At 43.1% G+C, this 15,299-nt stretch overlaps 1 protein-coding gene across 3 annotated transcripts in view; it reads right to left on the bottom strand.

The window, feature by feature from the left end:
* RAVER2 (ribonucleoprotein, PTB binding 2) overlaps positions 1-15,299 on the bottom strand; it is a 34,980-nt gene that overhangs the window by 18,326 nt on the left and 1,355 nt on the right. For all 3 annotated transcript variants that reach the window (XM_082766156.1, XM_082766157.1, XM_082766158.1), the window contains exons 2-3: positions 8,050-8,116; positions 1,673-2,142 (exon numbers count right to left, since the gene is read on the bottom strand). In XM_082766156.1, the coding sequence (XP_082622282.1) occupies positions 1,673-2,142; positions 8,050-8,116 (537 nt within the window). The remainder of the gene's footprint in view (positions 1-1,672; positions 2,143-8,049; positions 8,117-15,299) is intronic.

Below are 15,299 nucleotides of genomic sequence, written 5' to 3'. Positions count from 1 at the left end.
GCTGTTGAAACATACAACAATGCAAATTCTACTGCTACATACTGCCTTTTAGGAGAATCTGAAGTCTGTGGCTGCATTTAGTGCCAACAGAAGATGCCAGACTGATCAATCAAGCAGACTGGAAACAGGCTTACTTGTCAAACAATGCTCTGTCCTTTGTTTGCAGCGTTTTATAACAGAATGAGCAGATTTAAATCAAACAAAAAAATGGGAGTGAAAAGGGGGGGAGTAAAGCTTAGGCAAAAATATCCACTCCCAAAATGATCAGAAATGACCCACTGACACTGGTTGTGAAGCAGAAAAGTAAAAACCTCTATAGATTTTACTGGAGAAAAATCCACAGCCTATTCCCAACAGTTTGGCTGCATAAACTTACAGTAACAACTGAAATAAAAATCTCAGAGATTTACAAGAAAAGAGAGGTTATAAAATCTTCAATGCCATTGCTAAAGACTCACCTCCAGAAAGAGCTCTACAGAACACACATATCTTGATAAATAATGCTGGGGAAGCTGAGAACAGCCTCTGGATTATCTGACAGCTGGAAGAATGCCCCAAACTATAAGACTTTAAAACATCAATGTATTTAGCTAATTAAAAAAAAAGATTAGGCAAGTGACTTCATTATAGCACGCAATACCTTATTTCAGAAGAAAATAGTGGGGAGCACAGGCTGCTCACCCTAGTAAGCAGTGAAGCGAAACAGAAGTCAGATACGTTCAATCCGGGAAACAGACACGAGTACAAAATAACAAGGGATGGGCAGTTTCTGGAAAGAATTACTTGCAATTTATTCCTCTCCCCATGTACTTGGATCAAGCTAGTATAAGGATATGGTGCTGACACCAAATTACTGGGGCTCCGAAATAGCACTAAGGAAAATGTGCTGGCCTACAGGTGGATCAGGCCTTACTTGAAGCTAATCCCTAAGCAGCCTTCCCAGATACTTAAGAAAACAAAAAACAAGTGAAATCATACCCAACTGTGACTACAAACAAAGCTTTCTTTTTACTGTCTGTCTAGGTATGTTTGTCTGCAGCGCTTCTACAAGCAACATTTTGTGTGGTCTAGTATCTCACAAGCCATAAAGACAGAAAGGAAACCTTTACGCATGCAAAGGGTAGCAAGGATCCACCTCTTCTGCACCTGCAAGCTTTCCAAAAGATGCAGCACTTCTATCCCCATCAAGCCCAGTGACTCATTTTCCCCAGTTAAGGAAAAACTCATTAAATATTTGCAGAGGTTTCTTAAATGTGTTAATTTTATACATTTATTCTTCCTGATGTCCCTGAACTGTTGCACTTACAGTATTCACACGCTCTGGCTTGCTTTACTGAGCAATAAAACCATCAGCAACATTTACTTTAGAAGCTCTCTAAAATATTTCTGAAATCATTTTCCATAAAATACATGAGAAGGGGATGTGCTATAAACATTTTACTGGTGCTTAACGGGAGTGGTCTCCTGCAGAATTCCCAGATGACACGTAACAATCACTGTGAACCCAGACCAATAAAATGTTTGTACCACAACGTATTTTGCAATGCAGATGCATGTTCACTCACCACTTGAGTGGTAAATAAAAGGATAAGACAGCAAGCAGTGAAGTACACCAATACAGAAGTGTTTAAATCATGACCTTGATCTTCCAAAAGATACATATTCAACATACCTGGCAGAATACAGGTTTATACTTCAGGGAGAAAGCCTGCATCAGTTCTTTTGAATCAGTGTAGTCTTTTTGCAATTTATCCACACAAAGGCACTTGGAGTGAATAAGACTTGTGGTCAGCTGGTTCACATCCATCCACTGCGCGAAGAGAGTGCTCTCGTCTAACTGTTTCCCCAGAAGTTCCAGTCTCGCCTTCGCAGCAGAGTCCTTCTTCATATATTCCACAAAACCATAGCCCTTGGAATGGCCAGTAACTTCATTATACACCAAAAAACACCTCTCGACATTGCCATAAGCACGCACAAGTTCTTCAAACTCTTCTAACGTAAACGAAATGGGCAAATTAGTGATGCACAGCAAAGCATCTGTTGGTTGGAGTTGCACGGATATTTCTTTTCCCCGAAGAGAATACTGGTGAAATTTCCGAATCGCATTTTGAGCCTGCTCTCCATTTAACAGAGTAACAAACGCTGTAAGAGACCACAACAAATTACATCGCTTATTACTCTACAAATAAGCACTATAGCCCCCCTCGCCTCTAAGAAAAAACAACACCAAACCCAGCAGTAGAAGTCAGAGGAAAAATAAGAGTTTGGGATTTACTCTGAAGACACAGTACATAAAAAGAAATGCTGCAATATATACTTAAAAATCTGAGAAACGTAGATATACAAAACCTCACTACATGTAACACAACAGAATTTTACATCAGGGAAACAAGAAGTAATTACATTTTCTACTTAGGTCAACATATTGGTGATTCAACTACATTTCTCTGAAGGCAGCATCCATACATTCTCACTAGGGATTTACCGCATCTTTTCTGCATTTTGAGTCTCTAGGATATTTCCCAAAATTGCAGAATCACAGACCGGCTGAGGCTGGAGGCCAACCCCTGCTCAAGCAGGACCACCACAGCTGGGTGCCCATGACCATGCCCAGCCGTCTTTTGAAGATGTCCAAGGACAGAGGCTGAGCCACCTCTCTGGGCAGCCTGTGCACAGCACCAAAATGTTTCCTGATGTTCGGGTTTTGCTGGCAAAAAGCTTGCAGCCACTGGCAAAATCTTTGGTTCACGTAAGAGAAAGATGCAAGTCTACAGCTCTGGCTGAGGCATCCTCAGCACTGTCAGGCACTTGCGGACACAGGGTTGGGCACTGGACATCTTTCATACCCAAAGTGTGAAGTATCACCTCCAGACAGCAAACATTTTCCTGCTGGAATTGACCCTTCAAGCCCACAAATCTCAGCAGCAAGTACCACACAAATCTTTAAAATGTGGCAGTGGGTAGGCAGCACCTGCAGGATTTGATGCTCTTTTAACCTTTGCTGAGCTGCTGATCTTCAGACCGATCTTACAGCTGCTGAATTTCCCTCCCCAGAATTACAAGTGGCTGTTGGTTCTTGTTACACTTTTATTTTACTTTATTTTACTTTATTTTATTTAACCGCTTCTTCTGCTCAGTGGGCACGGGTCCTGGTGATGCCATGGCTGTGTCACAGGGGACAGAATGTTGGCGGTGGCCATGTCACAGGGGGAGCCCGTGGTGCAGCCAGCCCTGGCGGCTATAAAAGGGCCACAGCAGGCCAGTCCGGCCGAGGAGTAGCCAGATGAGTGTGGGCTGAGGAGGGAGAGGAGAGGCCCTCCATGGCAATGAAGGGCGGCCGCTCCCCTCCAGCTGTTTTTTTTATTTATTATTACAGATAGAATCCTGGAAAAGGACAGAGCAAGACCATGGCTACAGCCTGCTTCCAGCACTCCGCTGGAGACGTGTCAACATTCTACAGGACAGATCCCTGGACTCCACGGCCACATGATAAGGAAGGTCAACACCCAGCCCCTTCCCATATTGTGCCGCTGGCACCAGCCCCACTGATGTCACGGCCACATCACAGTGGGCCCAGGAGACGCCTGGTGTTAGACATGGCGTTCTCTTGTTCTCGTACTCTTGTTCTCTTGTTGCCCGTACTTGCTTCTCTCCTAGCCTCAGCGCTGGACATGGACACGCGCCCATGACACGTCAACATTCTACAGGACAGATCCTTGGACTCCATGGCCACATGATAAGGAAGGTCAACACCCAGTCCCTTTCCATACTGTGCCGCTGGCACCAGACCCACTGATGTCTTGTTGCCCGTACTTGCTTCTCTCCTAGCTTCACCGCTGGACACGGACATGAGCCCATGACACGTCAGCATTCTACAGGAGAGATCCCTGGACTGCATGGCCACATGATAAGGAAGGTCAACACCCAGTCCCTTCCCACATTGTGCCTCTGGCACAGGCCCTGGTGATGTCAGGCCACATCACAGTGGGGCTGGTGACAGAGTGGGCCCAGGAGGGGCCTGGTATTAGACATGGCGGTTCTCTTGTTGCCCGTACTTGCTTCTCTCCTAGCCTCAGCGCTGGACATGGACGCGAGCCCATGACACGTCAACGTTCTACAGGAGAGATCCCTGGACTCCATGGCCACATGATAAGGAAGGTCAACTCCCAGTCCCTTCCCATATTGTGCCGCTGGCACCAGCCCCACTGATGTCACGGCCACATCACAGTGGGGCTGGTGATGGGGTGGGCCCAGGAGAGGCCGGGTATTAGACATGGCGGTTCTCTTGTTGCCTGTACTTCTCTGCTAGCCTCACTGCTAGACACGGACGTGAGCCCATGACACGACAACATTCTACAGGAGAGATCCCTGGACTCCATGGCCACATGCTGAGGAAGGTCAACACCCAGTTCCTTCCCATATTGTGCCGCTGACACCAGCCCCACTGATGTCACGGCCACATCACAGTGGGGCTGGTGACAGGGTGGGCCCAGGAGGGGGGTGGCACAACACACAGGGGTTCTCTTGTTAGTGCTTTTGCTTCTTTGCTAGCCTCAGCGCTGGACATGGACACGAGCCCATGATGCCACGCTCCTGGCCGCCTCTCCTTGACGCATCGCTGGAGACGCAGCAACATCCTACAGGACGGTCCTACAGAGGAGCAGATGGTGCCATCAGCTGCGGACGAGAATTCTGCAACACCCCACACTTGCTATATGAACTTGTCTATGTGCAACCTTTTCTTAATAAAAGAACTTTTCTTAATAAAATGTAATTTTGAGAACCACTATGAATTGTGATGAAGTATCTTTTAGTCGTTTCCTGCTGATTTCCTGTATGCTGTTCTCCCACAGAGACCAATGGAAACTTAATAATACCCATTGTTCAGCCCTGAGGCCATATTTACACTTCAAGCCTTTGTATGCATAAAACATTAAACTGCTCCTACACATGTCTAGAATTAATTTCTTTGGGAAGAACTCAAAAAGCTAATACATTCTAACTTGAAAATGAAACTGGAAAGCTAACCCACATAAGGTATTGTTATTCCTTCACACTTTGTCTCAGGCTTTACCCTCAAGTCTTCAAATGCCACCCTAAGTGTCTGCCACACTGAATAAATATCACAGTCCTGCCTGCAGGTAACTTAATGCAAGGCAGAAACACCCCAGGAAAGCTCTGCTTGCACCACATAGCCATGCCAAGCACAGCCCAGTGCCCACACACCACAACCTCCCTGAGCACTCAAGCTTTGCCATAAGGAGGTTGGCCACCTTAACACATCCAAACAGGGCAAAATCAATTCTCCCTACATCTCTTGAAGGCAGAGCAGGAAGTTTTCTCCATTTCCAGTTTGCTTCTCCTGACTTCTCTCACAGTGGATACTCACAAACAGGATAGAAAAATAAGGAGCCCAGTTAGAAAGGTCCAAAGGCAAAAGAAGCAAGTTGGCAGCAACAACACTGCTCAGTGCAAGCAACTTGTCTGAAACCACAGCCTGAAAACTGTGCTAACCATATTTTCTTATCCTACACCCAAATTTGGAGTCTCAGTTGTCCAGAAACAAGTATAAACAATGCTTTCCTCCTCACTACACAATTACCACTTTTGTAAGAGCCAAAAAGCACACAATATTCCTAGCTATCCTGAACCTAACAGCAGCACAGAATTCTTTGTCATAAATCAGATGTCCTAGTACAATTACTTATACAATGATTTTTATTTTTTTCCCTTTAAACACAGCATTTATTTTATTTTATTTTAGCTTTCTGCCTTCCTTGCTATCAATTACCACACCATGACTACGGGTAGATTTGTGCGAGTCACAGCAAAACCTACCATACTGCAATACAATCGCTTCCTGAAATTCAACTCCAGGAAGCTCTGGTTGCAAGATTATTCTTTAAACAGAAAACATCTTTTATTCCAGATCACCTATTAATCATCCGTTTCCACTAACATCACTGCACATGTGAAAAAAGCAATGAATTGTAAGATGACACCATTCAGAGGCAGAAATGCTAACATTTTCTTTCATGTCTAAATAACCAGAAGTTAAAACAGTCTAAACGAGGATTTCTAAATAAAATATAAACATTCACAGGGTTCTTAAAGCAAGTTCTGATCTGTGCTGTAACTGTAACTATCCTGTAGCAAAGAAAAAGAAGCAAGTAAAACCTTGGTGGCAAACATGTAATAATTGAGATCTCAGTTCTGCTGGTCTAGTCAAAGGGGATGTTGTTACACATCCTGAAGCAATTAACTTGAACAAACATACAAACAATGCATTCGCAGTGGATTTTACAATTTGCAGTAACGCGAGAGATGTATCGATAATCAGATATAGGTGAGAAGGCATGGAAATCAACAATCTGGTTCTCACACAGATTAAAATACTCCTGGGCTATCTACATTACTTACTTTGCAATCCAGCATTTTGACATATTTCTGTAACAGCATAACACTTGGTAATTTAGGAATACTTACAGAGAATAAATGGATAAATGCAATGAATTTAAAAGAGACTCAATCTTTTTTAAGATAAAAATGCTTTTTCAAAATGTTCTGAGGTCATTTAAGGCTTCTTCCTTGTGTTTATTGCTATTCTAAATTAGTTTGTGTAATCAAGTGAAAACACTGTTTTTACTCTGGAAAATTTTACAAGATCTCATTGGGAAGGTCTTCAGAGATCTACAAGTTCTAACCATCAAACTAAAAAGACATTAAATGTATCTAAAAAAAATCAATACAAATGGAGTTCCTTACACAAGTAGTTCACACTACAATATCTACGCCCATCACCACAGAGAGGTGACTGGTGACAGCCAACACAGCTTCACTAAGGGCAAATCATGCCTCTCAAATTTGGTGGCCTTCTATGATGGGTTTACAGCGTTGGTGGATAAGGGAAGAGCAACCGATGTCATCCCCGTAGATTTGTGCAAAGCTTTTTACACTGTCCCACATGACATCCTCGTCTCCAAATTGGAGAGGCATGGATTTGATGGATGGCTGGACCACTCAGAGGGTAAGGAATTGGCTGGATGGTTGCACTCAGAGAGCTGCAGTCAATGGCTCAAAGTCCAGGTGGAGACCAGGGATGACTGGTGCCCCTCAGGGGTCAGCAGTGGGACCAGTACTATTTTACATCGCTGCTGGCAACGTGGACAGTGAGATTGAGCGCACCCTCAGCGTGTTTGCTGGTGACACCAAGCTGTGCGGTGTCGTCAACACGCTGGAGGGAAGGGATGCCATCCAGAAGGACCTGGGCAGGCTCGAGAGGTGGGCCTGTAAGAACCTCCAGAAGAACTTCTTTGTGTATCACCAAGTTAAGATGCTGTAACCCAGGAGATTTTAATAGTTGTATTTTTAAAAAATTCCCATTACAGCAAACACAGTCCTATGAGGGCAGGTGTCAGATATCTAAGCAAAATCCTGATAGCAATCTGCCACAGTCACATTTGTCCTTCAATCCAAGATTACCTCCTGAGGTAATCCAGACTGTAATATATATATGTCAATCTGGATGTACAGGAACATTTGTCCATCTCTGTACCTCAGAAGTGCTAAAAATCCGTGATTCCCCTACACAGAGAATTGATTTGTAAATGGAAGATCTGACTTAGACAATAAAAGATTTAATTCAGGGCAATGTTTCCTTCAAAGACTTAAGTATCCTTTTAAATTGCTTCAGGCTCATGTTACCTGAAACAAATGCATCTGGAGCTAGGTACGTTTTCCTCTGATCACATCATATGCACATGTGAAGGTTTGTGCTAAAAGAAGCCTCAGGATCAGTTTTTCAAAGGAATTTGGACAGTTGAGGTTAGATTAGTCTCAAAGAGAAACTGACTGAGGGGAATCTGCCTGACAGATACCATGCAGGGCCAACCTACTTCTCACTACTATCAATAGAGTTTCCAATTCTCCACTGGCTTCAGAAGAGGCTGGCAAAGCGTACAGCCAAGGGGCGTGCATAGCAGATGATATTCCTCACTCATTTCATCACAGAATTGGAATGTGTGACACCGGAAGATTTTAATTGCTTACCTGTTCTTTTATTTCTGTCCACATAACAATACTTTATTTCATAATCTTTAAATAAGTCATGGATTTCCTGAAAGAGAAAAGTACACGTAACATCAGAGAAATAATTCACCAGACCAAATAAATAAGTGTATAAATTTAGCTTCACTTTTTAAACAAAAACTTTCCCGATAAACAGAAAACTTTACCATAGAAACACTATCAAATATTTGTTTTTAGAAGAGCTGGTTATACTGCTACAGCAATGTTTTTATCTCATGTAAAGAATTGGCTTACTGAATGTGATTAATTTACTTTTCATTATACAACGTCTCATAAGCACAACAGACTGTCTTGCTGGCTGTCTTTTGATAAAGACAAATAACATCACAGTTCATTAAATAGCAAAAAAAACCACCACTATTTCTCAAAAGTACAGCTAGTAGAGTTAAAATGCCACACAGATGAGATATCAGCAACATCACATCATGCAATTTACTGAGGACAGGCAACACTGTAATAAAATAAAACAGCTGCTTTAGTTTCCTCTAACCGATCAAGTTCACTTTAGCAGATTTTTGATCTTTTAATAATGAATATTCTTTCAAGCAGCAGTGAATCCTGCCCAGAATACCCCACAGAAAGCATCATTTATCAATTACTGCACAGGTGTCCAATGAAGAATCAACCCCAACGGCATTATTTGCTCCCACTAATTAATGGCGAAAGAGCAGGAGAGTGGGAGAGGTGGGGTAGGAACAAGTACAAGAGGTGTGCTAGTTTGCTAAAGCTGCTTCCCAACACAAGCAAAACACGTGCCAGTGCCCCACAAAACCCACTAACCCACTGAACTACTATCAGCTCAGTGGCAAGAATGCAGAGATGGACATTAATCACCCCTAGGAAGAGAGCGATGCTTTGGACATGTTTATATTTCAGTTGGGGAAGTCCCATACGTGCTAGCAAAAGACCATTTGAGTACCAAAATAATCAGCAAACTTTGTCTGAAAGTTTCAGTGCAGCCAATTTCCCAACCTGCCAGCGGGCTAATTCAGCGATATACAGCCTGGGTTAATTGGGCTCTCTGCGACTGGTATCAGGTGCACCCCTTTTAGTCGAAGGGACACCAATCTCTGGTTTCACTAGCTAACAGCTGTCAAATACTACATTAATAAAATATGGCTGTTTCTCGATCTACCAGCCACCCTCATCAGACGTGATAAGGATATGGTTTCTGAAAAGCAAAATAAGCCAGGCACACTGCGAAGACCCGAGTTGGGAAGGTGACTTGGCTGTGGGCAGCAACAAGAGGTCCTCAAGGTCCTTGATACTGAGGAGAAATGACACTTTCTGTGAAGTCATACAGCTCAAAAGTACAAGGTTGTTCCTGTCCTGCTCAGAAAAAGGGGGACATAGTCACCCATTTTTATTTCATATACTATAAGAGTAACACTGAAAGTTTGATCTGGCGGTTAAGTAGCAGGAAATACTATTTCAAATGGTTCGTAACACTCTCTTGAAGGCCTTTTGTGTGAGCCAGATGACTTCCCAGCAACTGTTTGAAAATTTAATTGAGAGGGAAAATAGCCTGTAGCAAACTTATCTTCATGGGATAATCATGAGGTCTTCATGTTAAAAATTATGAGGACAAAAAGAAGATTTAAAACGATATCCTAGTTTAAGCTAAGTCACTCCAAAAGGCCACTGTGAGGATTTTAACAGAGGTTTGCCCAGGTTGTAGCACACACTGCTAGTGTCTGGTGCTCCCGTGGTGGGGCTGAGACCTGCAACTGCCTGACTGCGTCTGGGTATTATTTTGGCGAGGGCATTTTTCACATAAAGGCAGCTCAAGACAATTTACAAAAATAAAACACAGCACGCTGACTCTTAAGCAAATATATACTCCTTCAAATTAAACAGATATCTACGTATCTGTGTACATTAGCCTAAGATTCTTCATAATATTTTCAGAAGTACGCAGCCAACTTTTGAGCTCGCGTCTTATTTAAAAGAGCGACTCGGGCGCTTCTGTAAATCTCACCCTCACCTTCCAACGCTGGTGCCTGCTAGAAAAGAATGAAGACTATTTCCACTTTAATTTATTTAACGGGGCGTGTGCCTGGCAGGCCCTGAGCCCACGGGATGCAGCCAGCGGCCGTGGCTGTCCCCTGAGCATGGCAGAAGCAAATGTCCGTGGCTTGGGCCCTGCTCCTGGCAGCCACCGGGCTCAGGACTCCTGACTGCCTCCAGCCAAACTGCTTCTCCTGAAGGATTCCTCCCCCTGCAGTCAGAGATCATTAAGGTTGGAAAAGAAATCCAACATCTGGTCAAGGGCAAGGCGCGCTATCACGGGAAGGCCTCGCTGCCACCCCTGCGCCAGGCCAGGTTACAAAATTTGGGCAGCACGAGCTGGAGGCACTTACAACGAGAGCTACGGCCGTCACGAACCCCGTGGCAGCTCCAGTGCCAGCATCCCGATACCCCAGTGACCATTACAAGTCCTCAGAAGTGGACTTCAAAAGCTAGTTAACCTAAGCACTAGTAAAAATTAAAATCTTAACCAGACAGTAATCCATTCATACTCAAGGAAAGTACTGGGACATACTTAAGGACATACTGGGCAGGAAAAGAAAAACCAAATATATTAAAGGGGAATTAAGAGAAAGAACAAGTAAATATGGGCTGGACACCCTTCCAAAATGTATTATTTACTGTCACAAGAAACGTTGTCTTGAAATACTTTAATTCTTGGCCTGTCCTGTCTTGTCTTGGGTAGAGAAGTGTCAGCGTGAGTTTTTACCACATATTATCAATTTGAAATTTGCATCTCTCAAAGGGAAAGGATGCCTTCCTCAGAGACAATCTGTCTTTATGCTTTATGACCTGGATTTTTTATTTTTTTTTAAACAGCAACATGAGTCATTAGCAGGCACATTTGCCCTACATACCAAATCAATAAAGCTCAGCTATTAATTATATTAAATTCACCTGGTCACACCAGGTGACCTAACAGCAGAAGGAAAAAAGCAAAAAATATTTAGTCATCACCTGGATCAACAAACTATATAAAAGAGTACAGCACCCCAAAACCAAGTATTTTTCTCTCTCTAGATGTAATGCCACACAGACTTCACGACAGATACATAAAGTCTGTTGTGGAAAATTAAAAAAAAATAAAGAAAAAGTTTTAAGCAAGAGAGCCGCAACACGCTTTAAAATAATTATCTGTTATTGAGGAAAAATCACAGAGAATCTGCTGGAGAGTAAGAAGTGCAGTGCACAGCACCAAGAGTTGGAGAACAGCACGCAAGGACTGGTGCAAGGTGCAATTTTAAACTGTCTGCTAGTGACTCCTGAGGTAGGAAATCCCCAAATTTTCACCACTTGGGCATCGACTGCCAGATGAAGCCTCCTTTGCTCTGAACAAGCACGGGTGCAGACAAAGATTGGGCTCACCATGCAGGCTGCACATATAAACTCATGGTGACCTATGTTCTCTTCTGTGCAAAATTCTCCAGTTTTTAAATTGTTTTAAAGAAAATTCTTCTTTTGTGAGCGATGGCTGTAGGATCAAGCCCAGGACGTGCAGCAGACCTTTACCTGGCATCCAGGGAGGACAGAGGTGAGCCCTGAGTCTTCTGCTCAGCACGTTCCTTCGGCACTGCCCCAGGGTCACAAACTATGGAACTGGAAATAAAACCTAGCCTGGGATTCTAGGCCATAAACTGTCTTTAGGGCATGCTGAAACAATGGTATCTTTTTGTTTGAGAACTGACTTCCACTTTTGTAAAACCATACCCTCCGAAGATCACTCATACAATAATTTAAGAAAATATTGTCACTAAGACAGAAGAAGAGCAATTTCTTAGCAGAATTGTAATGGGAATGAAAAAGGTAATTCTCTGGTCTTCCAAAGTTGCATTAGTGTGTTGAAAAGAGGAAGACTGTGGGATTGGAAACTAATTTCATCATCCCGGGTATGCCAGGTTGTACGGAAGCTAAATGAAAGATGACAAAGACATTGTGGAGGTAATGTCAGAGAGGAAGAGCACAAAACGAAAGAAAAGCAATACAGAAAATCAAAAAGCATGTACATCCTAAGGCATGAAGGCTGCTCGCTATCCGGCCAATAAGCCTTTCATGTGCAGTCAGTGTGACAGAGGACGATCTGAAACACAAAGGCTTCTTCCACTTAAAAGTCCGGCATACAACAGATTGGGAAAGAGCATTTCCTTAAATCACCACAGTTCATTAAAGGTTTTTGATTAAAAAGGAACATGGAAAAACTGTGGGTAATCAAGACAGAAAGAAGAAAACCACTGAAATAGCATAATTTTAAGTTGTATTTTTTTTTTTAATCAGGAACAAACATCGGTGAAAAACCTGGAGATGCACACGAGGCCCCCAAACACAAAATAAATCCCTGTTCTGGGTGAATTGCACCAGTTTCCTACGAATACCTAAATGTTTCATCTTTCTTTAGAATTGGTCACACCAAAGAAGAACTACAGGGCATTAAAATAATTAATCAGCCCTAATTTACTTTATGACCTACATTTAAGTAGAACATTCCCTTCATTTTCTAGTCTCAGATAATGAAGAAAAAAAGTAGAACTGTGACTATAATACAGCTGCATTCAAAGATGATAAGGGGCAGAAAAAAAGCTTATTGAGAACAAGCACACCTTCTACACCACAGGTTCCTTATCAAAAAGTGAACAGCCCTTGTTAGTCATCGGATCTTAGCAGTGAAGACTGGAGATTTTGCTAAAAATCCAAGCAACGATTAGCAAGAAAGAGAATCCAAGTCCTACTGCTTCTAAAAACAACTCCATGAGATCCCAACTGGTATGCCAGAGAACCAGACTGCTGTCTTTCATCGCATTTGTGAGCTACAGCTCCTATGGAAATTCATCAGACAGAGATGACAAACCACTAACTCTGAAAAATGAATGACTTGGGGAAATCAAAAACAATTCTTCTAATCTGTTGGGATAATTGCAAAAAAAAACCACCCAAACACACATAAGCTCATTTGCCATATGATACTCCAACAAAATAAAACTTCCCCTGTTTAGTATGGTACCAACCTTACTTATACATCGGAAGTTATTGATATCTCTTTCAGTGACAGAGAGTTGTTATCACTTCCTTCCCTCCCAACCTCCCCCCAGAAGTCCTCCTGCCTCCCAGGGCTCTCGGAGCAGCTTTATGACAGTTCCAGGAGCCTTCAATCTGCGATACCTAATTTTCGACACTGCATTTTCAACATCATATGCAACTGTGTTCTTTGCTACTGAAACGTATTAACCAACTCACCAGGGAGGCACTGGCACAAGGCAATTGCAAGAGACATCCAAGTGTGGGATTGCCGATTGATTACCAAACATTGAGCAGAGTGAAACGAACAACCACAACCAAGCTTTGTCTCTTTACAAAGATCCTCGATACAAATATCAGTCTTACCACAACATTGCATCAGACGATATTGACGCTAAGAAGGACAGAGCCACTGGCTGACATTTCAAGAAGACAGACAGCAGTGGGATGATCTTGCCTGTCTTACCATGGAACATCACATAGCACTGCCCTGCTAGGATTCCTTGGATCCTGCCTAACGCCCTTCATACTAATGGAGATACAAACTGATGACTCTGATGACAGCACTTCCCCACTACTGCAAGAAGAAACAGAAGGCAGCAGAGTATGCTCTGCAAGGGCTGCAGGAAGAGAGAGGACTGCGGTTTGGAAAGCACATCCTGTACCCAAAGGCTGGTACACAGCGCAACATCCTTGACGTGAGCAGGTAAGCTCCACAAGGAACACGATGGCCAACTGAACAGGTTTTCGACTTAGCTTTCATATAGCTGCAATGATAACCACTTGATTGAGGGAGGGAGGAAAACATTAGTTAAGACAAGAGATGTTTTGGCAAGTTGTTTTACTGACAGCACCAACCCAACGGACAGAAATCAGTCAGCCCGATAAAAGTGCATTTCTATCTAATTTTATAGTTGCAGCAACCTAAAAAGTAGCATGGATATAGCTGCATGGCTCTCCACGTGCTACATCTGAGCCCCAGAGAGGTGACAGCACTAATGCATCAGGCTGCTGAGCCCCGTGGTTGATGGCGTGTGCGGTTCAGGCGCCGCGATGGAGGAATCGGAGGGGGACGCACGTGGGCACTCGCCGGGACGCCTGGAAGGCTTCACTGCGACAGGGCGCTACCAAGTTGAGTAATTTGCCAGCTGAACACTAAGTGGAGACTTTGCTGGCGAGAACGGTGAAGGTGGTAATAAAAACGCTTACCACAGGTCTGTTGCAAAAATACCTTTCTCTACGGCTGCAGCAAGAGACTTGCTTGTAGCAGTATTAATCCTGCAAGTACGTATTTGCAAACGGAGCTATAAAAGCCAAAGCAGAAAGAATATTCTTGGGTTAATTCTAACTTCATTTGTTCTCCCATCAGATCTATTACATACTGACACTTGATGAAAAACGTCCCAAAGGGAATGCTGATTTCCTTGGCTCAACAGACTGCAAAACACGTTCTCCAGACTGCCCTTCCTCCTGAAAACAGGCTCTGGATTCCCTTAGCAGTACAGGTGTTGTCAAATGCATTTTGAGGGAAACCCCACTTATCAAGATTCCAGCGTGGGTTACCTTTGCCCCCTTGTTACAGCCACCCAGCACCTGAAGTGCTGAAGGCTTCTGACACTTCCAGATCTGTTTGTTTGGTTTCTGAGACAACAGATCTTCAGTACTCTGCTTCTCTGTCAGAAACCTCTAAAGGTAACAGAAGATTGTAACTCTGATAACAAATAAATAAGTTAATATGTAGCTATAATTGGCAAAGGAAAATGTTTATGAAATCCTATTCTGGAAGACTTTGCATTTTCATGATGTTTATCTCTTTCTTCTTGGAGAATAAACTGGCCAGGGGAGCAATACGTTACCTGATTTTACTTGTCTAAGCAATCGTTTCAAGAAGCAAACAGCAGAGAGAACACCTCTGCACAGTTTACCGAGGGTATTAGTTTGATTCAAGAACCGGTAAGCTTCATGGTAATGTTTGGAAATAGATGACAGCCAAGTACAAAGGTGTACTTAACGTGCCTGACCACAAACATACTTCTCCTTTCCAAAACTGCTCCAGGACATAAACTTCCTCTCTACAGCAGGAATATTCTGCCTATACACATGAACACCAACAGCTCGATGATGTTAAAAATCACACTGGCACCTTTTCCAAGTGTAATTCAGAATCTGTATGT

The sequence above is a fragment of the Aythya marila genome (genome assembly GCF_965140915.1).
Source record: "Aythya marila genome assembly, chromosome: 8".
In the NCBI taxonomy this organism is placed as follows: Eukaryota; Metazoa; Chordata; class Aves; order Anseriformes; family Anatidae; genus Aythya; species Aythya marila.
This window is presented reverse-complemented; position numbering and strand designations above follow the sequence as displayed.